The sequence below is a fragment of the Macaca fascicularis genome, chromosome 1, assembly GCF_037993035.2.
Source record: "Macaca fascicularis isolate 582-1 chromosome 1, T2T-MFA8v1.1".
In the NCBI taxonomy this organism is placed as follows: domain Eukaryota; kingdom Metazoa; phylum Chordata; class Mammalia; order Primates; family Cercopithecidae; genus Macaca; species Macaca fascicularis.
In genome coordinates this window covers 166,176,520-166,200,434 of record NC_088375.1, presented here as the reverse complement: position 1 = coordinate 166,200,434, position 23,915 = coordinate 166,176,520, and the positions used below count along the sequence as shown (strand labels likewise).

General features: G+C 35.2%; 1 protein-coding gene across 5 annotated transcripts; it reads right to left on the bottom strand.

The window, feature by feature from the left end:
- Positions 1 to 502: 502 nt before the first annotated feature.
- On the bottom strand, positions 503 to 22,923 carry DEPDC1 (DEP domain containing 1). 5 transcript variants are annotated; one of them, XM_005543055.5, is made up of 12 exons: positions 22,793 to 22,923; positions 19,845 to 20,110; positions 14,919 to 15,075; positions 14,384 to 14,502; positions 13,837 to 13,967; positions 12,399 to 12,446; positions 9,406 to 9,546; positions 7,501 to 8,352; positions 6,895 to 7,067; positions 4,324 to 4,500; positions 2,975 to 3,160; positions 1,330 to 2,256 (listed from the first exon to the last, which is right to left on the bottom strand). In XM_005543055.5, exons 1-12 carry the CDS (start codon positions 22,838 to 22,840, stop codon positions 2,116 to 2,118), a joined length of 2,439 nt encoding a protein of 812 aa, XP_005543112.3. In that variant the 5' UTR covers positions 22,841 to 22,923; the 3' UTR covers positions 1,330 to 2,115. The 5 variants fall into 5 exon arrangements, with proteins under 5 accessions (XP_073883865.1, XP_005543113.3, XP_005543112.3 ...); XM_045369058.3 differs by having other exon boundaries at positions 1,982 to 2,256; positions 22,637 to 22,923; XM_074027764.1 differs by lacking the exon at positions 7,501 to 8,352 and having other exon boundaries at positions 503 to 2,256; positions 22,637 to 22,923.
- Between the last annotated feature and the right edge of the window lie 992 nt (positions 22,924 to 23,915).

Genomic DNA, 23,915 nt, shown 5'->3' with positions numbered 1-23,915 from the left:
TCAATGAGTAGGCATACTCAGAAACTTTGTCTCATAATGAAAAGATAGTTATTAACTTATTAACTAAGACTCATCAATTGTTCATAATTTTGTTTTGGTTCATGTCTGTCCAAAGCAACAGAAAGGACCATATTTTTGCTAAGATCTCTTCTAGTGCTATAATCCTAGGCGATTCTAGTAAAAGCTAATATTTATAGAGTGCTTATTCCATGCGAGACACTGTGCTAACACTTTATATGCATTATCCTACTTAATCCTCACAATCCTAAAGAGAGGTACTATTATAATCTTCATTTTAGGGGGCTTAGATAAGTTAAATAACTTGTCTGAGTTTACCAGCTAGTTAATAGCATAGTGGATTCAAACCTGACTGGCAGAGTTGATGTTATTAAAGCATTGTACCATGTATTTTGTAATCTCTATTGCATGCACATTAATGCAAATGGAAGTTTCCTGCCTTTATGATTTATATATTTGTTAATAATACAAAAGCAAAATTATATTGTTACAAAACCCCAAATAATTTTAATCTCAATTTGCAACATAATCCACATTTTACATATCTGTAAACAATAAAAGTTTTAGTATATAAATGCCTTAGGAAGAATTCAATTTGGTCCAATAATTTTATAGCCAGGATAAAGTCATACTTATAATTTATAATTTTCTGTCCAGGTTTTTAATAAAAATCAGTAATGTTAAATGAACACTATCGTTTTATAGAGAAATAGTATGAATTTACATTGAGAAATAAGAATAGTCATTAAACATTAAGATTTCATTACAACCCAGGCATGATATATTTCTTTACACTTAAGGAATACATATGAAACAATCTTAGAGTAAAAAATAGAAGGTAACTTGCTTTTTTGTACCAAGTCAATCAGCAGAAACCTGAATAATCTTGTTTTAAGATGAGAGTCATTTATACTTGGTAGGCATTTTCTTCCAATGAAAAAAAAAAAATCAATGTGCCATTATCTTGACCCTTATAAAAATGTTTATGAAAAGCATTTAGGCCATTGATTCTCACAGTTGGCTGAATATTGGAATCACCTAGATTAAAAAAAATGCTAATCCCTATACAACATCCCCAAAATTCAGATTTAATTAGTATAAGTTAGGCCCTGGGCATATAGACTGTTTTAAAACTCCTCAGGTGAGTCTAATGTGCTGTACCAGTTTGAAAACCACTAGCTTAAAGACCTGTTCCATCATCATAGAAGTCAGTCTTTAGCTGAATGATTCTATACACCCTGATTTCAGTGGGTAGTGTTGTTATTTTAAGCATCTGATAGGTGTATCTCTCATGATTAAAAAATAAATACCTTATGGAAGAGATTATATGTTTTATTTATCATTGTCTCTGCATATCTGGAACAATGAAAGGCACATAGCAGTTGCTAAATAAATATCTTTTGAATGAATATATGATTGCCTTATACATCTTTTATATCTCCATCTTCTAACAGATTACGAAAATGAGAATTCAAAATATATATATATTGAACAAATGAATGACTGAAGCAGTTGGGGATAATATTTAAGGCAAAGTCAAATCTGATAAAATATACACATATTATAAAAACACATACATATATATAAATAGATCAAAAGTAGAAAAAGAATATATAAGAGAGTGCAACATTTGGCAGCTGAGAATTATTTCATTGAGTTTTCAAACATTCTTCACATTCTTATACTTAGAAACAAAGAAGTAACCCCAAACAACTAATTCATTAGCTAATATTTCAGAACTTGCACGCATGCAGATAAATTTTCTTTTAAAAACAGAATTATAGTTTAATCCCTAACACAGCTTAGTTTTCAAAATTCAAGTAAATAAAATTTTAGCACACATCATGATAGCCTTATTGGATAGCTGTGTTAAAAACAAAAAGTATTTGGTATCACCTATTGCTATGTGCTCTCAATTGAGATCTAGTTAGTTTACTAGGAGTCTCACATAGATAAACAACTATTTTGGCACTTCCTTACATAATGTGTTTATTTAGAAATACCTTATTAATGACAGACTTCCTTTTGAGTAGCTACATTCTCAGATATGGCTTCATTTATCAAAGTTCCACAAGTATTACATAATTTTGAATTCAGTTAGTATCTTAGACTACGGAACTTTGGTTTTCTTAAAATCAGCATTGGTTGCTTGATTGTAGGTTTGTCACCAAAAAGTGCTGCTTCACTCTCCGTGGTTGGAAATCTTTTCTGATATATCAAGGGATATTCCTTCTGAAACTTAAAGATGAGGTGAGAAATTAGAAGGTATTTAACATTATTTCCCCAGCTGAAGCAGTGCTCAACATTTTATAAGAATTCAGTGTCTTTCTCAAAGAAGTATTATAGAGATTAGTATCCTTTCATTTTATCCTTGCCTTTCCCTCTCTCTTCTCATGTGAATACTATAAGATCTCTTAGATCTCATTAACATTAACATTATAGGATTCTTTCTCTTCTGATGTTAACTATCCCCCTAAATTTCAGATCTTCTTTCCCACTGGTAAAACCTATGAAGGGCATAGGCATCTAGTATTCATACTTCTTTGAGTGTCTCAGACTTAGAATTGGACGTGCCAAAATCATGTGGCTACTGGGCTTTCAGAGCTAAAAATTCTAAAACATAGTGGTAAGTCACTCAAAGATACCTATCCATACCTTATAATTGTTTTCCCAGGCTAATCCAAGCTATAATTATACAAAATACTAGTGGAAAAGGAGAGTATATATTATTATTGTTAGTATTATTTCAAAATTCAGGATAAAGAGCAAAATCAGGTAGGTACTCACATGTTTTAGGTTAATGCACATATACAATAAATCATAATATATAGTCCATATACCTCAAACTTAAAATCTAAAATATTAAAATAAGAAAGTAGATTCTAAATGTTATTAACAACCAGGAATAGCAGATTAGAAAATATTTACATAATTGAGAATTTGCTCATTCTCTTACCTGTTTTAGTTTTTTCCTTTTCTCTTTTAGAGGTAAACTCCTGTTTTTAATAATATTTTCTAAAAGTTCTGCAATTGCAGCTTGAGAGGTAGAAACTTTTTGCTCATCAAACTCCTGAGCACTAATCTGCTTACAGTATGAGTAAGTTGGCAAAGGAGCAAATAGTCCATCTCCAGGATTTTCAATCTGTAGTGAACAAAATGATATAACTCTGTTAATTCTGGTCATGTTCTTATATGATAAAGTATTCTTTTGACGGGATCTAGCACCTATTAAGTTACCACCAATCAAACATTCAGCACATTAAAAAAACTATGTATTATGCAGTAGAGGTGTGTAAGTCAGTAGGTTCTAAACCCAGCTCCATAATCTACTTCGTCTGTAGCATTCAACAATGTATTTAACTTTTCTTGGTCTGTTTTTTCATCATTAAAATGGAAATTACATAAGAAAATGTATATAAAGGGCTCAGCACATTATAAGCATTAAATAAAGACAGGTGTTATAATTATTACCATTAACTATGGATTTTATTCTTTTAACTATAAAATAACAATCTAAGTATTATTCTAATTCATCTTAAGACTTTAATGTTCCGACAGTGCAGATAGTAGATGATCAGCATATTTACTGAAATATTTTTAGTTTTCATGTATTTTTGTTTTGAGGCCTAGGGACATAGGCAGAGCTTCTAACATCTTCTGATAAGAGAAAGAAATTCTAGGAGATAGTTATAATTATAAGCCAGGGCAATATTAGAATGGTATGTATGGGAAAAACATAAACATGTATTGGGCAGCCAAAGACAATACAGTAGATGTCTGTTATTTTGGCTGCTCAGTATTCCTTCTTTCCTTCTCTTAATAATTCCTTTCCATTTTAACCCCTCTACCTTCACCTTTTGTGAAGAATAAATTCTCCTTTAATCTGTGTAGAACCAATCAGAGTAAGGCCCTATCTCCATCCTACTCACTCTTACCTAAACGATGCATATTTAACCTCAACTAGGCTAAGAGTTTATATTCAGAGCTTTTAAAATTGGAGATGGAGGAATGACTCTTTTTCCTTCGAACTGCAAATGTAAGGCTCTAACTCATGAACTTCAACTAGCCACATTCCTCATCATGTGAAGGAGCCACTGTCAAACACAGGATCAACACAGAAATAAGAGATGGAGGGATGGAAAGAGTCATACAGCTATTTGAGTCCCAGATTCTGTCTACATTCCTGACTTTTAGAGGTTGTTTACGGGAGCTGAAAAAGTCTCCCTTTTTGATTAAGCTACTGTGAGATGAGTTTGCCACTTGCAACTGACTACTGCAGAGAATTTTAAGACTCACAATACTTACATGTCCCTTTTTTAAGTAGTCAAGATGTTTTTCCACTGCAGTCTGTAAGTAAGAGGGTACTTGAAGAATTTCCTGATGATGATCCATTAAGAAAGAAACTAATCTTCCAGCAAGAAGCTCATCAAGATCCACTTCTTCAGCACAGCATAACACACATCGAGAAAAGGTATGTATCATCTAGAAAAATATTAAAAGATGTGAATTTAAAAAGCTAAGGTTGCATACAAACTAGAATATCAGTAATTTCCAGGTAGCATTATGTGAAGTATTGGGATAAAGTGATAAGCAGCCCTCAGTTTAAAAATGAGGACAATGATTTATACAGTTAGAAATGTAAGAATTTGATTATACTTAAATCCTTTTTAAAGTTTTTCCATGGCTGAGCATGGTGGCTCATACCTGTAATCTAAGCACTTTGGGAGGCTGAAGTGAGAGGCTCACTTTAGATAAGGAGTTCGAAGCCAGCCTAGGCAACATAGTGAAACCCTGTATCTACAAAGAAATAAAAAACTAGCCAGGCATGATGGTACGTGCCTGTTTCTTGAGCCCAGGAATTCCAGGCTGCAGTGAGCTGTGATCACAGCACTATACTCCAGCCTGGGTAACAGAGCATGATCCTGTGTAACCAGAAAAAAAAAAAAAAAAAAGTATATCCTTAATGTAATTCTCAAGAATTATAAAGGCTTTGGTTTTTCTACAATTTTGTCACAATTTTATCAGTAAACACCATAGGTTCTATTAATACCACATATATATGTTGCTTAAGCTTAAAGATGGTCAGAGAACAATAACTAATTACATTAAATGAACCCCACAAAAAAACACAAAACAGGAGAATGTATAACATATAGAACACTTATATTCATAAGTGGTTGCAAAGTTGATGCCACTTAGCTTTTGAAATGCTGGAAAATAGTTTTTAAAAATGCTTATTCTGTCAGTCTTTAGACAGCAATTTAAAACACACATTTTTCAATTCCATCTTATGGGATCTTCAAATCCTGGGATAAAATTAATTACTATCACTTATTACTCTCATTACTCTCACTTATATCTATGCAACCCTCTAACTGTAACACACACACACACACACACCTCATTCTAAAATACTTAGAAATCAGAATTCTGTTTTAAATATTTCATACATAGTAGAGGATTAGCATATTTACAGAATTGATAGATTTTCAGTTTTATTCCTACACATCAGTCAGGGTTTCCTGTCTCCTTCCATGGCTTAGACCTCAGCCTTTTGCTCTTTCTCCACATTCTCAGCCTTGTAGAGATCATCTACTCTCATAGCTTCAAGTACTATCCCTATGTAAAAGACCAAAACAATTTGCCTTCTCCCCTGATCTCTCTTCACCTGGCTCATAATTCCAACATTCTGCTGGATAAATTTCACTTAGAGTTCCTATGACTTCAAATCCTAAAAGTGCAAAACCAAAATTATCACCTTCCCAGTCATGTCTCTGAAAACGTCTTCCTCTATAAACTTCCTATGCTTTTTAATAGTGCTATAATTTCTCAAGAATAATTCCTCTTCTTTATATTAGGACTGTCATTGTTAAAGAACTATCTTTAATAACAAGTAGAAGAAAGCATAACTCTAGATTCCTTGCTATAAAAGCCTCTTGTCAATTGAATTTGCATTTTGAGGAAGTGGTGACTTAAAAAAAAAGAGAGAGAGATTAGAGATACTATTTTTTTTTTTTTTTTTTGAGACGGAGTCTCGCTCTGCCCCCCAGGCTGGAGTGCCATGGCCGGATCTCAGCTCACTGCAAGCTCCGCCTCCCGGGTTCACGCCATTCTCCTGCCTCAGCCTCCTGAGTAGTTGGGACTACAGGCGCCCGCCACCGCGCCCGGCTAGTTTTTTGTATTTTTTAGTAGAGACGGGGTTTCACCGTGTTAGCCAGGATGGTCTCGATCTCCTGACCTCGTGATCCGCCCGTCTCGGCCTCCCAAAGTGCTGGGATTACAGGCTTGAGCCACCGCGCCCGGCTAAAGATACTATTTCAAGAGTTCATTTCCAATCAATTATCAATTCATATGTCAAGGACATATGAATGCCCTTGTCCTCATTCTCACAAGGAGCCTAAGGCTGTTTGGCAATAGTGCGTCCCAACTTCTTGTCCACAATGACCTACTTTCCTATCACTATATTCTTTGAAACACTGACTTACTGTATTAAGTTCATTAGTTCTCTACTTCCACAGTTACAGTCTCCTTAAGCTTTCAACAGTACCTACATTTCCTCTTCCTTATCCACCAAACAAAACTGGCACAAGGCAACATAACATGTTCTGACTGGTCAATCACTATGAAGTGATTCAGGATGAATGAGCAGGCAAAGTCCTCAGTCAAGATTAACACCAGCATGTGAAAGTATAATGAGTGTGTACAAAAGATTAATACACTAAAATTCTGCTGTTAGGAAAGGGTAAAGAGCCTTTCCAACCTAAGAATCTAGCACTTTAAGACTAAGACATCATTTGAGTAGTACTTTTACATAGTTTGGTCTTCTTATTTTGGTTTATGAATCAGATTTATTCTTTCTGTAAGAAATCAACTTACCAGTGATCTCGTACCCATTGCATCATGAAGTTTGGGCATATCAACATTTTGACTCATTCGGGAAATCATACGCATTAAAAGTTGCAGCTTTCTACGATTTGGTGGGGGAAGTAACAAACAACATAACTGTAGAGCATCGATGGCAACCCTCTCTAAATGAGGTTGCAGCAAACCTAGAATACAAAAATATCCCCCCCAAAAATCATCAATGACACTAGTTGCTTTCATACTACCAGTATATATACCTATAGAAAGAAGGTAAAATAATATCTTAGTATTTCATTTCTTTTAACTATTTCTAGAAATTACATTCCTCTAAAGCATGGTAAGATTCTCATTTTCTTTACAACTTATTTCTAAGTATAAAAATTCTTCACTTATTACAAATAAAGTGACTCAGAATAAATGAAATTGCAAACAAGAAAATAAGTGCTTTAGGTAAATAGAGTAAATCTTGGTTACATCATAGACAAAAGTCTTTTATAATAATTCCTCTTGGAGGAAAAAAAATTAAGCAGCTTCAAGGAATAAAAGCCAGGTAAGCAAAACACAGAGTTAGTAAACACTAAAAGTTAATATTGCATGCATTGAGAGCAACAGCCTTACTTTGTGTGCCAGTCAACATAGAAGAAGCTGGAAGTAAAGAATTTTCTGAAAGTTCTATTGTACTTTTGCAGAGTCTTTTATTGATTGTGGCACTAGACTCTCCAAGTTCACCTTCCATAGCTGTTTGCACACTTGTGCTGCCTTGTCCAACATTTGGTTTCATGATAATTTCAGCCACTGGTGTATTGATATAACTATTCCTTCTTGTACTACTTCTTAAAAGCAAACTCTGAGACCTACAAAGCTCTTTTGACTTGCATTTCCCATTACACAACTCCTCTTGGTCTTGAACAGTCAAAGTAGAGGTTCTCTTAAAACCAGCACTGAATGGCTTTTGAGTATTTTCCTCTGAATGAAGATTCAACAGGAATTCCTGTTTAGGCTTAGACTCTAAAAACAGTTTATTATTTTGTCCTTCTATGTTCGGAAAAGATTGATGAAAGACACTGGATGCCTCTTTACTTGAATTCCCTGACACATCTACAATTCCTTCCAAAGAACAGCACCTTGGTTTGTTGTTAGAGGCTAGATCATGCATACTGCTTAACCCTATTAAATTATGACAACTTCCTCCCATTATGTCATTAGCACTCACTCTTCTGTTTCTTAAATTAACTAGCTGCGTTTTCTTAGCACATCTTTCTTGAAATCCTGGATTGCTTATCTGTAGTCTCTCAGTAGAATCTGATTCTTCTTTGTTTTTTTCTCTATGAAGCAGACTGAGAAGAAGGCACTCAGTTGATTTGAAGGAATTCAAATTGTTTAAGTGAAGGAATTTTGAAGACTGTAGATCATCTTGGATTTTATGAATCCCACTGGATCTATCTGAAACTGTGACGTAGCCACAAACAACTACCAGGAAATGAAACAAAAATTAAGATGCAACTGTATGACAGTGGACAAAAATAAAACAAAAACAATAGTAAAGTTAAAAAATAAAGCATTACTACAGTGTATGTTGTTAGTATAGTATACATAGTAGTTGCTTAATTCAGAAGCCACTTAAATAGGACACATGCAACATTCGGTTACAAACGTGCAAGACAGATGAGTGGTTTTCCCACTTGTAATATAACTTTAAAAAATTATTTCAAGAGCCTAATTAAATGGATTGAGCCAGAATACGTTTAAAAATATCTGTTCTCAGTCTGCAAGTACTAGAAACCTCATAAATATAAGACAATTGTGGTGTTATAAAATACATATATTTGATCTTTGTCCTTAGTACCTGGTATGGAGCTCCTAAAATCCTTGGAATTTCCTGAATGATAAAGGTCTTTGGTTATTCATAACAAGCCTATTTCAGCATATATGAGTTCATGCTAAGGTAACTGAGGGCTGGCCATGGTTGGAATTTTCATCACCAACTACAACCTTGTGGGAGGAGAAATGGGCTAGAGATTGAGTTCAATTGACAAAAGTGACCAACGATTTGGTCAGTCATGCCTTGGTAATTAAACTTCAATTAAAACTCTAAAATATGCAGGCTGAGGGAGTTTCTAGCTTGGTCAAACACATGGATGTGCTGGGATCACGACATGACTAGAAAGGGTAGAGAAACTCTGTGCCACCCCTACCCTCATACCTTGTCCTGTGTAACTCTTCCATTTGGCTATTCTTGAGATCTAGCTTTTATAATAAACTAACAGTTACAGGTAAAGTGCTTTTCTGAGTTCTGTGAATCATTATAGTGAATTATTGAATCTGGTAGGGGGTTGAGGGAAGTCCCGAATTGGTAGTTGGCTGGGTGGAAGTATGAGTAACCTGGGGACCTTATTTCACTGAATTTTAAAATAATTTGTAGGCTGCCACCTTCATATTTACCTATGGTTTTAGATCTTCTAAATTATAAGAAATGTGAAAACTTTAACAAAATGAACTAAAATCAGTAAAATCCATACATACCCAAAATGTTCACAAATAACTCGTAATATTCAAAAGTAAGTAGAGGTTCAGGGAGATCTAGAAAATAATCTGCGATTGTTCTGAATACATCTCGTTCAAATCCAACATAAGTTGGATTATTCATATCATTGCTTCTTGGCCCTAAGAAGTGGAAGGCAAAAGAAAAAGGTAAAGTATATTTTAATTTAAATACAACTTTTAAATACAAAAAGTATAAAATCTGTGTTTCATGAAGGAGTTATGTTTAACAACAAATTCTGCCACCGTTCAAAAATTTAAAGGGCATATCTCATTCTTCCTCATTATCTTTCCACTAGAAGCAGTCAATTGCTAGTATTTTGTTTTATTTTAACATTTGTATACCTGAAAAATCATACAAAAAGTAAAATTTTAATATCATTTTAAAAGCATTAGGGAAGCTTAGTTTACTAAGATTTTACTGTAATTCATTTTGTAAAGGAAAGAATATTTGGATAATACAAATAATTCCTTCAAATTGTCTTTGTGTAAATTTACATTTTCATGAATACATTTTGTCTGACATGAAACATAGCCTTAATGAATTTAAATAATATCTTTACATTGTTGTTTCTTAAGCTTTACACAACTATTGAAATAATCATACTTACTCATTTGTTTTTTCCTCAAAAATAAGATCTGATCTCATTTTATAGATAAGAAAACTGAGGCTAAGAGTACCTTGCCCAAGATGAAAAAGACTTTGGTAGCAAAGTTTGAATTAGAAGTTAGAGCAGTGTAAAATAAGAGCAAGGACCAGGACTTTTAGCTCCAACAACACTTAAAGTGTGGTTCATGGATTATATCACAGAATCATCCAATGTACCTATTAAAAATACAAACTCCTCTATGGAGACCAGAATCCATGAAGGTGGGGCCAGAAATTTACTGACCTAGAAATGTTTGCTTCTAGTTCACTAACTGAGTGGTTTCCAAACACTAACCTGAGAACCTTCACTATAATAATCTTCTGGGGGCATTTTTTTTTTTTTTTTTTTTTAAAGATTCCTGACCTACTAAATCAACCACTTCAGAATCTCTGGAGAGTCTCTTTGGTGACTGTGGTGTGCATCCAGGTTTTAGAGCCATTATACTATCTTTCAAGTTAAAATGTTTCTCTTCCCAAGTCCAAATACTATTTCTTACTTCCCTGTTTCCAAACTTTTGTATGGACATACAAATGTGAGAACACACTAAAAAGAATTAAAGAAAACAATTCCCAATCTTAACAATAGAGCAAAATAGATATTTTTTTAAGGACATAAGAAATAGTATGTGGAATAAAAGATTTGATAATCATTAGAAAGTTCTCTAAGAAAATACATGTTTACAGGAATTAAAATATTAAAAATATAGAATTTATAGAGAATCTAGGTTTGAGCTGTAGCTCCTTTGCACTAAAAGAAGATACTCTAAGCTTTGGTTTTCTCTGTTGGAAAAATTGGGATGGTATACTGATTACTAATTCTTACATCTCACAGAAATTACTCTAGGGGATCCAATAACAAGTAAAGTTAAGTCTTAACTGTGCCTCTGGCTAAATACATTGTTGCTAATTTGGAATCCAGTAAGTTATATAATTGGTATCATTTAGGTATTACATAGACTGGAAAGAGAAGGAAGACAGGCTCCCTAAAGACCAGATGTCAGAGAAATCCCTGTCAGTATGCCTATCTGAATTCCTAACCGTGAGCAAAGGAATGAAAGAGAAGAATACTTAACTATACTTGGAAAGTAGAAAGACAAATTCAAGTCTTAAGTTCATAATAAAGATTTTTATCTTAATTTGACAAATAAAATGTTTCTGTAAATGTATTTACTTTATTGCTATTTATTCAATGTCATTTTATCATATTGACAGCCAGTGGACAACAAAGGAATATAAAGTTACCCTCAACATTAATAAATCCCTATTAGCATTTTAGAAAACACTAATTTTATATGAACTAGAAAATTATATTTGTAACTAAAACATAATTTAGCTTTTGATGATTTAGCTTATACCTTTGTACATTTAAAAAATTAACTTTGAAAAAAATTAGGATTTTGTACTCATACTAGGGTTTTATGTTACAAAAATCAATTATCACTGATCATGATGAAAAAGCTCGATCAATTAAATGCTAAAAAAATTTCTGGATTAGTGACTGATAAGGTTTGGATCTGTCCTCACCCAAATCTTATGCCAAATTGGTAATCCCCAGTATTGCAGGTGGGGCCTGGTGGGAGGTGATTGAATCATGGGGGTATATTTCCCCTTTGGTGCTGTTCTTGTGATACTGAGTGAGTTATCACAAGATCTGGTTGCTTAAAAGTGTGTACCACCTCCACACACAACCTTCCTCCTGTTCCAGCCATGTAAGACGTGCCTGCTTCTCCTCCGCCTTCTGCCATGACTGTAAGTTGTAAGTTTCCTAAGGCCTCCTCAGCCATATTTCCTATACAGCCTGTGGAACCATGAGCCAATTAAACCTCTATTCTTTATAAATTACCCTGTCTCAAGCATTTCTTTATAGTAGCACGAGAACAAACTAATAGAATAACAGATAACCTTTTTTTTCATAACATAAAGTCACATTAATATATCTAGTATTCTATGCTTCTACACTATAGAAATCCCATGGAGTTCAAGCCATTTGAACTCTGTGCCTTATTCATGCAATTAGTGTGGATTTCACTTAAAAAATCCTTTGAGATCCTCTAGGCTATGACTTTATAATTTATGTGAACTAAACCATAAATAATATGCTTGAATTAAAAAATCACCTTCTTTCTAAACAGAAAAAGTTAAGGGCTCCATAATGTAATAAATTCCATTAGACTTTGATTTATATATCAAGATAAATGATATACTTTAATTTTATCAGGACTTTAATAAATTATTTTAAAAATTTCCTTGGTTCTTGTTAAATACTATCAATATAAAACACACACACACACATACACACACACACACACACACACATTTAACTTACAATTTGCTAGGCACTTCATGGCAGATAATACCCAGTGAGGGAGGTCATCTACACAAAAAGAAAAATATTACTAAGTAAACCATACAATTTTTATGACAGTATATTTCAAAATATCACGCTTATGTGCAATTAAATGTATCTATACACATACACATACATGTTACATTTGTATATGTGTGTATTACCAGGATTAAAAAGTATTATATGTTTAATAAGACACAGGATCGAGTCAATATTTTAAAATAGAAAAAGTCTGAAAAAATTATAGAGATTCTGAGTTTGATCCATATTACATATAACAATTAAATACTGCCAAATTGAGGATTAATTATTTTGAGGGAGTGTTTAGATATAAATTCCACATTCATTTTTATCTACTATCACTACCTTTGCTTCATCCTTGTTTCTATTCTGCCTATTGCTATGCTATTTGAATATTAATGATTTGGGTGAGACCTATGATTGAAATGAACTGTATGTCGTTATTATGCTCCTTTTATAGTGAAGTTTGCTTAAAATCTTTCAAGTGCTACTGAATAAAATATGTTCCATAGAAATCTAGCACTTTTTTTACACAGGGTTACAAAGAATAGAAATCTTAAACGAGGGCATATACTGTTAACCATGTTATTTTAGATAATGGAAGAAGGGACTGGTCTACAGCCACATGCATAAGCCACATAGCAAACTCATCAGTTTTAACATTTACCTTTTGCTCCTACAATTAAAAACTCAAAGTTCTTGCCCATAAAAAGAAAATCAAAGTAATATATGTCAGTTAATTCCACAGCCAGAAACTTAGCACAAAAACATTAGCTACAATTTTGAGATTTATTGATACCTTTCTCATAATCTAAGTTTTCTAATACATCTATCTAGCTTGAATTATTTCCCTGATTTTTGTATCTAAATCTGAAATCAATCAACTATATAAATATATAAAACAAAAAAGCCTCATCTTTAGGAATCCTAGAATCCTCATCTTTAAAGTCTGAGCTTATTTTGTTGTGTTATTACAGTTTTGTATATATGTTTGACTCCTGTTAATTTGTACGTAACTACTCATGTAAGCCTCATGAGCGTATGGACCATTTCTATCTTATCATTAAACTTTAGCACAATGTCTGACATGTTGGAAGCCCTCAACAAAAATGTGCTTAATCAAAACTTTTCTTATACTTGTATACCTTTTGGATGTTTAACTTTGTCATTTTTTTAATACCATGCATAAATCTATCTTAGCAGATAAAATATTTCTTATAATAGCATGAATAATACTCACTTATAAATTACTCCACTGTTATTACTAAAGCACTTATGATAGCCCCTCTGATGCTCCATGAAAGTATTCTACTTTCAACATTTGGGTCTCTCTTTACACTACTTGCAACCTTGTTGGCAAGTTTTTAAAAGTTCTAATTATTTTATTAATACCAACCTGATTTGTTTTGTAGTATAACTACTCCATGTTTACTTGTATTAGCCATGTTGTACATTATATATTGGGGAATTACTTGTTTTGGATTTATGACTTCTTCTAGGGATGGCACACCTAAAATGGTTTGCAGGCTAAATAGAAGAAAGAATATTAACTTTTTGTCTTTGTAAATAGGATAGATTATACATATGAATGAATATGACTAGTAAACAAAGCCATCAGAATATTTTATTTTTCTTAACTTCTAAAGACTTATATTTAGTATCCCCTTTCAAATGTATTTATCTCAGTAATCTTAAAAGGATTACAATATATATCCCAAACTATGGCCACAATGTTGATTCAAAGAAAAGGTGAATCATACCAAAGCATTCAATTTCTACTCTATTAAGCTATAACAAGAGTATTTATTTAAAAACACATATACAGGTTGCATTCTAACCTTTGATAATTAATCTGTTCTGATTCATTTGCATATTTTGATGTAAATGTCAAAATAATAATCAGAACACTTCAGGAACTTCATTAAAGCTTAATTTTATCTTACTAGATCAGAATAACATATTTCCAAACTTCTTCAACATCTTCCTGGCTTAGTTCTCTATTATCAGCTGCATTTTCTTGATCTTCATTGATTATTTTATGCTTTATTTTCTCGGCCTTTTCCTGAAAAAAGGATTATTTTGGTTTAATCTGGTATGCTCAAATTTTTAAATACTGAAAGCAACAATAATTCTATTACTATCAGTCCATTGTGGAGCTATAAAGTGTCTCCCAAAGAAATAATGTAACACGGTAATGGGGTTTTTAATTTTGCAGTTGTCCCTAGCACCCTCAAATCAATTTAAACCAAAACACACTTAAATTATATAACTATTGTTTTCAATTATGTCTCACTACCATTTTTGTTATTCTTTCTATGGGTCACAAACAATTTTATACATACATTTTCAGAACGTAATGTAGGTTAGGAGGTTTCAGTTCTGGATTTAAATATTAAAGAATCATTTACTTTTAATGATTCTATTATTGAGTATACCATAATCATATTTAAACTAGTAATTAGTAAAAGGATGTGTTACCTGAGATAAATGTAATCCATGCTTTTTAGGAGTTCTACGAGATAAGTTTCGTAATTTAAAAATACTATCTTTATCTTTGGAAAAGTTCTCTATGTTGTTTCTTTGCAACTCTGGATGCCTTCGTGGTGGAGTTTTAAGTGGCGAAGTTGCAGGAAATCTGGTTTAAAAATAATAAGCAATTAAATAAGGTGAGATTAGAAACAAACTTTTAGAGTCTATTTATTTCAAAATTCACATAAAGAGCCTGATTTATTAATACTACCAAGTAATAAAGATTCTAGACAAATAAATTTTCCCATTAAATCTTTAAAAAAATAGGTTTCTTCTTTCTTTAGTATATTGTGCATATTTTAACTTTATTTCTGGATAATTCAGGGTTATTACTAGGGTCAATTCTGGTAGAGGGGTATTGCTTACACAAAAAATGGCTCTAGAGTGCTACATTTTCTAAATTTCTTTGATGAGTTATCCAGTTTGTATATTCCCCCTTTTGTTTGTGCTTGTCCTACATTGTGGAACTTAGTTTCTGTTGCTTCTTTTGATTGTAATATTTTGGCCTCCTTTTATTTTAATATAAAATATTTCAAAGATATAATAAAACAATACCCATGTATGTAACTGGCAACCAATGTAATTGTTGACATTTTGCGACTTCTCCTTTATTATTTTTTTTAACTTTTATTTTAAGTTCAGGGGTACATGTGCAGGTTTCTTACATAGGTAAACTTGTGTTGTGGAGGTTTGTTATACAGATTATTTCATCACCCAAGTATTAAGTTGAGTACCCATTAGTCATTTTTCCTGATCCTATCCCTCCTCATACCTTCCATCGTCCAGTAGGCCCCAGTGTCTATTGTTCTCCTCTATGTGTCCATGTGTTCTCATCAGTTAGCTCCCACTTGTAAGTGAGAGCATGTGGTATTTAGTTTTCTGTTCCTTAGTTAGTTTGCCTCCACCTCCATCTATGTTCCTGCAAAGTACATTATCTCATTCTTTTCTATGGCTGCATAGTATTCCATGGTGTATATGTACACATTTTCTTTATCCAGTATACAACTGATGGACATTCAGGTTGACTCTTTGTCTTTGCTATTGTGAATAGTTCTGCACTGAACATACATGTACATGTGTCTTCATGACAGAATGATTTATATTCCTTTGGGTATATACCTAGTAATGGGATTGCTAGGTTAAATGGTAGTTCTGGTTTTAGGATTTTAATGAATCACTATACTGTTGTCCACAATTCATATGGAACCAAAAAAAGAGCCCAAATAGCCAAGGCTATCCTAAGGAAAAAGAGCAAAGCTGGAAGCATCATGCTCCCAGACTTCAAACCATACTATAGGGCTGCAGTAAGCAAAACAAAATAGTACTGGTATAAAAACCAACACATAGACTAATGAAACACAATAGAGAGCCCGGAAATAAGACCATGCACCTACAACCATCCGATCTTCAGCAAAGCTGACAAAAACAAGCAATGGGGGAAACAATTTCCTATTTAACAAATGGTGCTGGGATAACAGGTTAGTCACATGCAGAAGATTGAAATGGGACCCCTTCATTACACCACATACAAAAATTAACTCAAGGTGGATTAAAGACTTAAGTGTAAAACCCAAAACTATAAAAAACCTGGAAGAAAACCTAGGCAATCTCATTCTAAACACTGGAATGGGCAAAGATTTCATGATGAAGATGCCGAAAGCAACTGCAACAAAAGCAAAAACTGACAGATGGGATGTAATTAAATGAAAGAGCTACACAGAAAAAGAAACTATCAATGGAGTCAACAAACAACCTATGGAATGGGAGAAAATTTTTGCAAACTATGAATCTGACAAAGCTCTAGTATCCAGCATTTACAAGGAACTTAAAAAAATTTACAAACAACTTCATTGAAAAGGGGGCAAAGGACAAGAACTGACACTTTTCAAAAGAAGACATATATGTGGCCAACAAGCATATGAAAAAAGTTCAATATTACTGATTATTGGAGAAATGCAAATCAAAACCATAATGAGATACCATCTCACACCAGTAAGAATGGTTACTATTAAAAAATAAAAAAATAACAGGTGCTGGCAAGGTTGCAGACAAAATGGAATGTTTATACACTGTTGGTGGGAGTGTAAATAACTCCTTTTTCTAAAAAACTGAAATTCTTTGCTCACTCATATCCCCCTCTTCCTGAGAGTAAAATATAAACTTATAGTTTCATAAAATAAGCCTATAGTTGTATTTCTTTTCCATGCTTTTATATTTTTAATAAATGTATATAAACAATATGTGATTTGGTGTTTTTTCACTTTATTGTATCTTTTACATCTTTTTTTTTTTCTTCTCTGTCACCCAGGATGGAGTGCAGTAGTATGATCACGGCTGACTACAGTCTCAATCTCCTAGGCTCAGCCTCCCAAGCAGATGAGTCAACAGGCACCAGGCACGTGCCACCATGCCTAATTTTTTTTTTTTTGTAGAGACAGGGTCTCCCTATGTTGTCCAGACTGGTCTCTAATCCCTGGATTCAAGTGACACTCCTGCCTCGGCCTCCAAAAGTGCTGGGATTACAGGTGTGAGCCACCCTGCCTGGCCTCATACATCAAATTTATTCAAAAAGTTTGTAGTGATCTCAAAAGTTTGAAGACCTCAGAAGTATGACCTTGGTCTTCAAAATTCTCTTAGACTTTTACCAAATGACTTTTAGAATCTGCTTATTAAGTTCCACAAAGAAACTATATTGAAGTTTTGAATGAAAATGCACTGAATTTCTATTTCATTTTGGGAGGAATTGACTTGTATATACATGATACTAAGTATTTTCATTCATGAACAGGGTATCTTTCTCCATTTATTCTATTTAATACAATTTAATACTTTTCTCCAATAAGGTCTTACACATTTTTGGTAAACTTTATTTTTACATACTTTATAGTTTTGTTACCATCATAAAAGACTAGGAGAGGCCAGGCGTGGTGGCTCATGCCTGTAATCCCAGCACTTTGGAAGGCCAAGGTGGGTGGATTGCTTGAGGTCAGGAGTTTGAGACCAGTCTGGGAAACACAGTGAAACCCCATGTTCACAAAAAATGCAAAACTTAGCTGGGCATGGTGGTGTGCGCCTGTAGTCCCCGCTACTTGGGAGGCTGAAGTGGGAGGATCGTTTGAGCCCGGGAGGCAGAAAAGACTAGGGGCAGAGAGACTAGTTGAGGATTTATGCAGAAATCCAAGTAAAACAAAAACAAAACAAATAAAGAGAAATCCAGGTAAGAATTATAGCCTAACAAAAAGAAGATTCATCTTGGAGAGAGATGTGCAAAGATCAGAGAACTACTTAGGCAGCACAATAGACTAAATCATATTTAAAGGAGAAGAAAGGGAAAGAATCAAGGCAACCAGAGGGAAGGCAATGCCATTTATTCAGATAGGAAACCTAAGAAGACAAAATTTAGGTTAGGGGGTGATAGTCATCTTTCTATATGGTATATTTGAAGTGCCTTTCCAGGAGGCAGTTGAAAAAAATGGGCCAAAGGCTCAGGAGAGATATTTCAGGAGAGGCCTGAAAGTCTTAAGAAAAGTAGGTGAAGACATGGCATGAGATTGCCTAGGGAGAAGATGAAGTAAAGACAAGGGCAGGAAGATGGGCGAGTTAAAGGATGAGCAGCAGTAAAGGAGCCCACAAAGATAACTGAGCAGCAGTTAAGACAGGAAAGATTTGTAGAGTGCTATACAAAATGGATTATTCATGATTGTTATTGTAGTTTACTTGTACGACATAAACCATTTTTGGTACATAGGAAACAATAAATTCTTAGACATTTCATTTGAAAAGTACCTAATGTAGAAAAAAAAAAAGCATGGACATTAGATTCCACAGGCCTACTTTAATGGCTATATAACAAAGAACCGTAAGTCATAAGAGAAAAAGCAATTATGCTGACCTGTGGGAGTCAGAAAATCTCCACAGAAGAGGTTATGAAAGAGCTGAGATTAAAATAAATGTATAAGTTTACTAGCCTGACAAATGTGTACAGTGGAAAAACATTTCAGGCAGACAGAACAAGATTTGTTGAAGCATGGTCTCAGTTTCCCCATCTGTTAAAAGGGGTTAATATCTACCCTGCTTGGCTACTACAGCAATTAAGTAGGAACACATATGTAAATCATCAAATGGAGTTTCTGTTATATCTTAACTGCTTAATAAATATTCTCTTTAACCTGTGGTATACTTCTTCTGTTATCATTGTTATTTTTTGAGAGTCTTGCTCTGTTGCCCAAGCTGCAGTGCAGTGGTGCAATCTCAACTCACTGCAACCTCTTACCTCCCAGGCTCAAGCACTTCTCGTGCCTCAGTCGCAGGTGTGCACCACCACACCCAACTCATTTTTTGTATTTTTAGTAGAGACGGGGTTTCACCATGTTAGCCAGGCTGGTCTCAACTCCTAGCCTCAAGTTGATCCCCACACCTCAGCCTCCCAAAGTGCTGGGATTACAGGCATAAGCCACCTCACCTGGCCCTGCTATTTGTTATGTAAGATTTGCTATTACTATATTACATGTATTCTTAAATTAAATGTTCGAAGGGAAGGATCTGTGAACTTATAAATCTAGAAACTATGCAACTAAGGTCAGTAATATGTCCTTAAAACGTTATAAAGTGTTCAGAATATGCAGAAGTGATAATATCTCACTATTTCCCTTCCAATTCCCTACTTTATTATATATGCTAACACTTAAAAACTTTAAATTTTGTAGCAATTAACTTTCACATTACAATTTTTCTAAATGATTTTAATTGAACTGAGAGCATTAATAGTTTTCCAAAGAAATATTACTTCTTTGAAGAAGCTGCTGTTATAGTAAAAATATAAGTAGAGATAAAACTACAGTAATTCAGTTTTACAGTTACATATCTGTTCATTACCTGAAGAGCTGGTTGTTATCATCAACATTTTCTGATCCCCACCTCCCTTTGATATCTTCAATTACATGATTCTTAAGAAATTTCCTCAACAGTTGGATAGTCTGTTGCCTTGTAACTTCAGGACCAAAATTGCTATTATTTCTTAATAGATCATAAAGCCAATCCACTGCTTCTCCTGCTGTGAAACAATTACCATATTTTTTAAAGTGCTGTCTGTGTTTTCTTAGAGGCATTCCTGCTCGAAAAGATGTGGTAACTTCATTCCACTGTAAAAAGAAGGAAAATATTTTTAAAAATTTGAAGAAAAATTAAATCTCATATTGATTTGAAGTACATTAGGTAAAGATAATTCTTTAATTCACATCTGATTACATCATAAAAATTCTTGAAGAATCATTCATCTTATTTGTGCCACATAAAATTTTATATCTGGCTGGGCGTGGTGGCTCACCAGAAGTTGGGAGTTCGAGACCAGCCTGACCAACATGGTAAAAACCCATCTCTACTAAAAATACAAAATTAGCCGGGAATGGTGGCGCATTCCTAAAGTTCCAGCTACTCGGGAGGCTGAGGCAGGAGAATTGCTTGAACCTGGGAGGTGGAGGTTGCAGTGAGCTGAGATCGCATCATTCCACTCCAGCCTAGGCAACAAGAGCAAAAAAAAAAAAAAAAGAAAGTACATCTTACACTGCTTTCTTTTTATTAATTCTAGTGCTGTAGTAATATTTTTATGTAATAGTTTTTTTATTAGAAGCACTTCATTGGCTTATCAGCTTGTTTAAGAAACCTAGAAATAAGGAAGAACTACAATCAATATAGAAAACATTCATCCTTGTTTTTTACCTCAATTAATATTAATGTTGGTAGCACTGTGCTTCACATTCATTATTTCACTTTAATTATCACAATTCTATGAAAAGGTACTATTAATTTCTCATTTTTCACATAAGGAAAATAAAGCAGAGAGATTAATAAAATGACCAAGGTCACACAGCTAGGTGATGAACGTAGGCATTCAAATCCAGGTGTGACTGACTCTAGAACCTGTACTCTCAACTACTGTGCTGGCCAAACAAAACTTATGGCAGGCAATAGTTTTACTGGTGAAGTATCTTTAACATGAAAAATGGCTTATGTATTTACTATAGCATCTCTTTTGTGAAGATTCCTGTAATGAACATAGAACAGATGGGATACATTAAGTAAGATGAAAGTCCATTGCATATTTAATGACCCTGTGACATGTACATTTTGCAAAGATATGATATTTTTTAAACTGTCCTCAAATCAGCCAGACCTCTACATTTATGACCGCTCTAACGGTGGAGCATGGAGGTGATGTTGGTATAGAATAAACACATCACTTTTTAATAGAAAAATCCTACGTTAGCGGTCAAATCTAATTTGCAACCCATTATGCCACTATTAGCTATGTTACTGCTTTTCTAACCTATGTGGCCCCCATACCACAAGACAGAATTTAAGGGCTGAAAACTTGATGATTATATTGTTTTCTTTCCACACTTTCCCACTTTATATATTTATTTATCCAAGAAACTGATATTGAGCTGCTCACTCTGCACTGGCCTGAGGATACAGTAATAAAAATGACAGAAAGGGTCTCTGTACTAAGGGAGATTACAGAATGGCTTTCCTGAGATGTAGTACAGGGTAGTGGTTTTAAGAACAGGCTCTGGAGTTAAGACTACTAGGGTTAGTTTCCCAGTTCTAGCTCTGCCACTACTGTTTATGACATTTTGGGCCTATCTTCAATCTCTATGCCTCAATCTCCTTAACCACGAAACAGGGACAAAAGGACCTAACGAATGGGCTTATTGGAATGATAACATGATGTAATATATGTGAAGTACTAGTAAGCATTCAGTGCATGTTTTCTTTTTCAGCGGGTTTATACTACTTTCATCTAATGGGTTTTAAATTACGTGGCAGGACTACCTGATTGAGGTTCCTTCCTGTCCTAAATTCCACCCTTCATATTGATAAATATGGCCAATAACTTCCTAAGTAGCAGAATCCATGTGAGATTGCCATACCAGGAAGATCTGAATTCTACCTCTGCCATTTTCTGTTGATGTGACTTTAGAAGGCATGTAACGTCTGTGAGCCTCAGTGTGCACACTGGTAAAGTAGGGCTAATAATACATGCTCGCCTGAAGGGCATTCCTAAGAGGAAAATGCTTGTTATTCTGCAGATCACAACACACTTTCAAAAACAGCATCCTCCTGGGAAACCCCTTAAGGCGAGCATGTATTAGTAACCTTTACCAGTGTGGAAACAGGCTCGCAGAAGGTAGGGGACTCCCCTAACGTCACATAACCAGTACCACAGTATCCCATAGAACCGAAGACCCAACGGCACGAAACGCGTTGGGAGTGCTATACATGCAAATTCAGGAGCCGCCAGCAGTGGTTACTGACGGGTACTCAGAAATACCGTTTTGAAACAGGCAGCTGTTCTCCTAGTGCTATTCGGCCGGTACATCCTGCTTTAAATTCTATGGGTTCAATAAACAAAATTGTCACATTCGGGCTTGCCCACAACCTAACCCTACAAAGCTTTGGCGCTCATTCCCAATTGCTCCCTAATTGTGAGGCGGGCAGAAAATCAGACGGGGTGAGCGGCGAAATCGGAATATTCTAAGACGCCCCCAGGGCACAAGATTTGCTCCTCAAAGCGAGTCTGGTGCGGTCTACGCGCGGTGCTTCCTTTCGGACCTGAGACCCAGATCCTCAAAACAGAGGGAGCGGTGAGTCTGGCAAAGGTCGCATACCCGTTACTTCTCCTCGCCAGCGTTTTCACTGAACCTAGGGCTCCTGGGACTCATCCCTCCAACCGAGGTAAAACTGCGAACGGTCCAGGTGAAACTGCGGACAGTGGTGACCGCCGTCAGCTCGCTGACCGGTCCCGTCTATCCGAGCTGTCTTACCAGCTTGGTGGCCCGATAAGGCCCGGGAGGCACACCCCGACTCTCCATAGGTCTGTCAGCGCCTGGTGGCGTCCATGGCGGCGAAGGCGACACTCAGGCCCAGCGGCCCGGGTAGTGGCGAGTCTCGGCACAACCGTTGGCCCCGCCGCCGATTTGAATAGCATAGAGGGCTGCGCGGATTGGCCGCGCCGCGGGTCACGTGATGCCGCAGCCAGCCTTGGGACTGAGTCGGCTGGGGCGGAGGAGGCTCGGCAGCATTCCGGAGCTCCGGTAGCTGGCGCGGGCTGGGGTGGGCTGGGCTGGCCTGGGACCGCCCCGGTGAGACAGGTTCGGGTTTCCCTGGCGCTGCTTCTTCCTCCTCCGGTCTACGGCGAGGCGGAGTCATGTTTTCGTACTCAGAAGGGATGAGCTGTTTAGTTCCAAACGAAATTATTTGGAGTCCAGCCTTTGGTTTAAGGAAATTTGAAAAGACAAGAAAATACGGTTTTTCTGCCTGGCCCCACAGGATATTCAGCAGTTAGCTTAGAAAGCAAAGCAGCCTGATGGATATATATCGCAGTTTTTCTCTCTATCCTCTCTCTCAGCAGGAGCCATGATTCTCTGAAGTGCTAAAATGCAGGGTCACAACCCCCTAATTGTGCAGTAAAATGGATCATTCAGAACCCCCCCGACTGGGTAATAAAGTGAATCATAGGTAGACTTTCTTAAGTACATACAATGTGGGGCTTGGGAAAGGTTGTGTACAACTTGCCAAATTGCTTGGCTTAAAATCTACCACTGTATAAGAATCCTGGTTATGTTTGGATCATGATTATACACTTAAAATTTCACTGGGATCTTAGAAAATAAATCTTCAATAGAAGTCAGTTTTCAAATGACAAAAACTACATTCCGAAAGTTGAATAGACTTACTCAGTCTTAGGTCTCCTTGGCAGAGCACAGACTTCATGATTTTAATAAATACCCTGTCACCAGTCTGAAACTATTTGATGCTAAGAATCCCTTAGTACAGTGGGAGATTGCTTGAGTGATTTGAAGCTGTGGAAGAATTCACTTGGAAATTAAATAGCAGTTTAAGAGGATAGGATGCAGTAAAAAGAAGAGATAAAGGAAAATGTTCAGG

Excerpts from the sequence above, each read along its gene's own strand:
- DEPDC1 (XM_005543055.5), bottom strand. The coding sequence starts at position 22,840 with ATGGAGAGTCGGGGTGTGCCTCCCGGGCCTTATCGGGCCACCAAGCTG. Across the intron at positions 4,501-6,894 it reads CAATGGGTACGAGATCACTG|ATGATACATACCTTTTCTCG; the intron begins GTAAGTTGATTT and ends ATATTTTTCTAG. Across the intron at positions 2,257-2,974 it reads AAAGGAAAAAACTAAAACAG|TTTCAGAAGGAATATCCCTT; the intron begins GTAAGAGAATGA and ends CTCATCTTTAAG.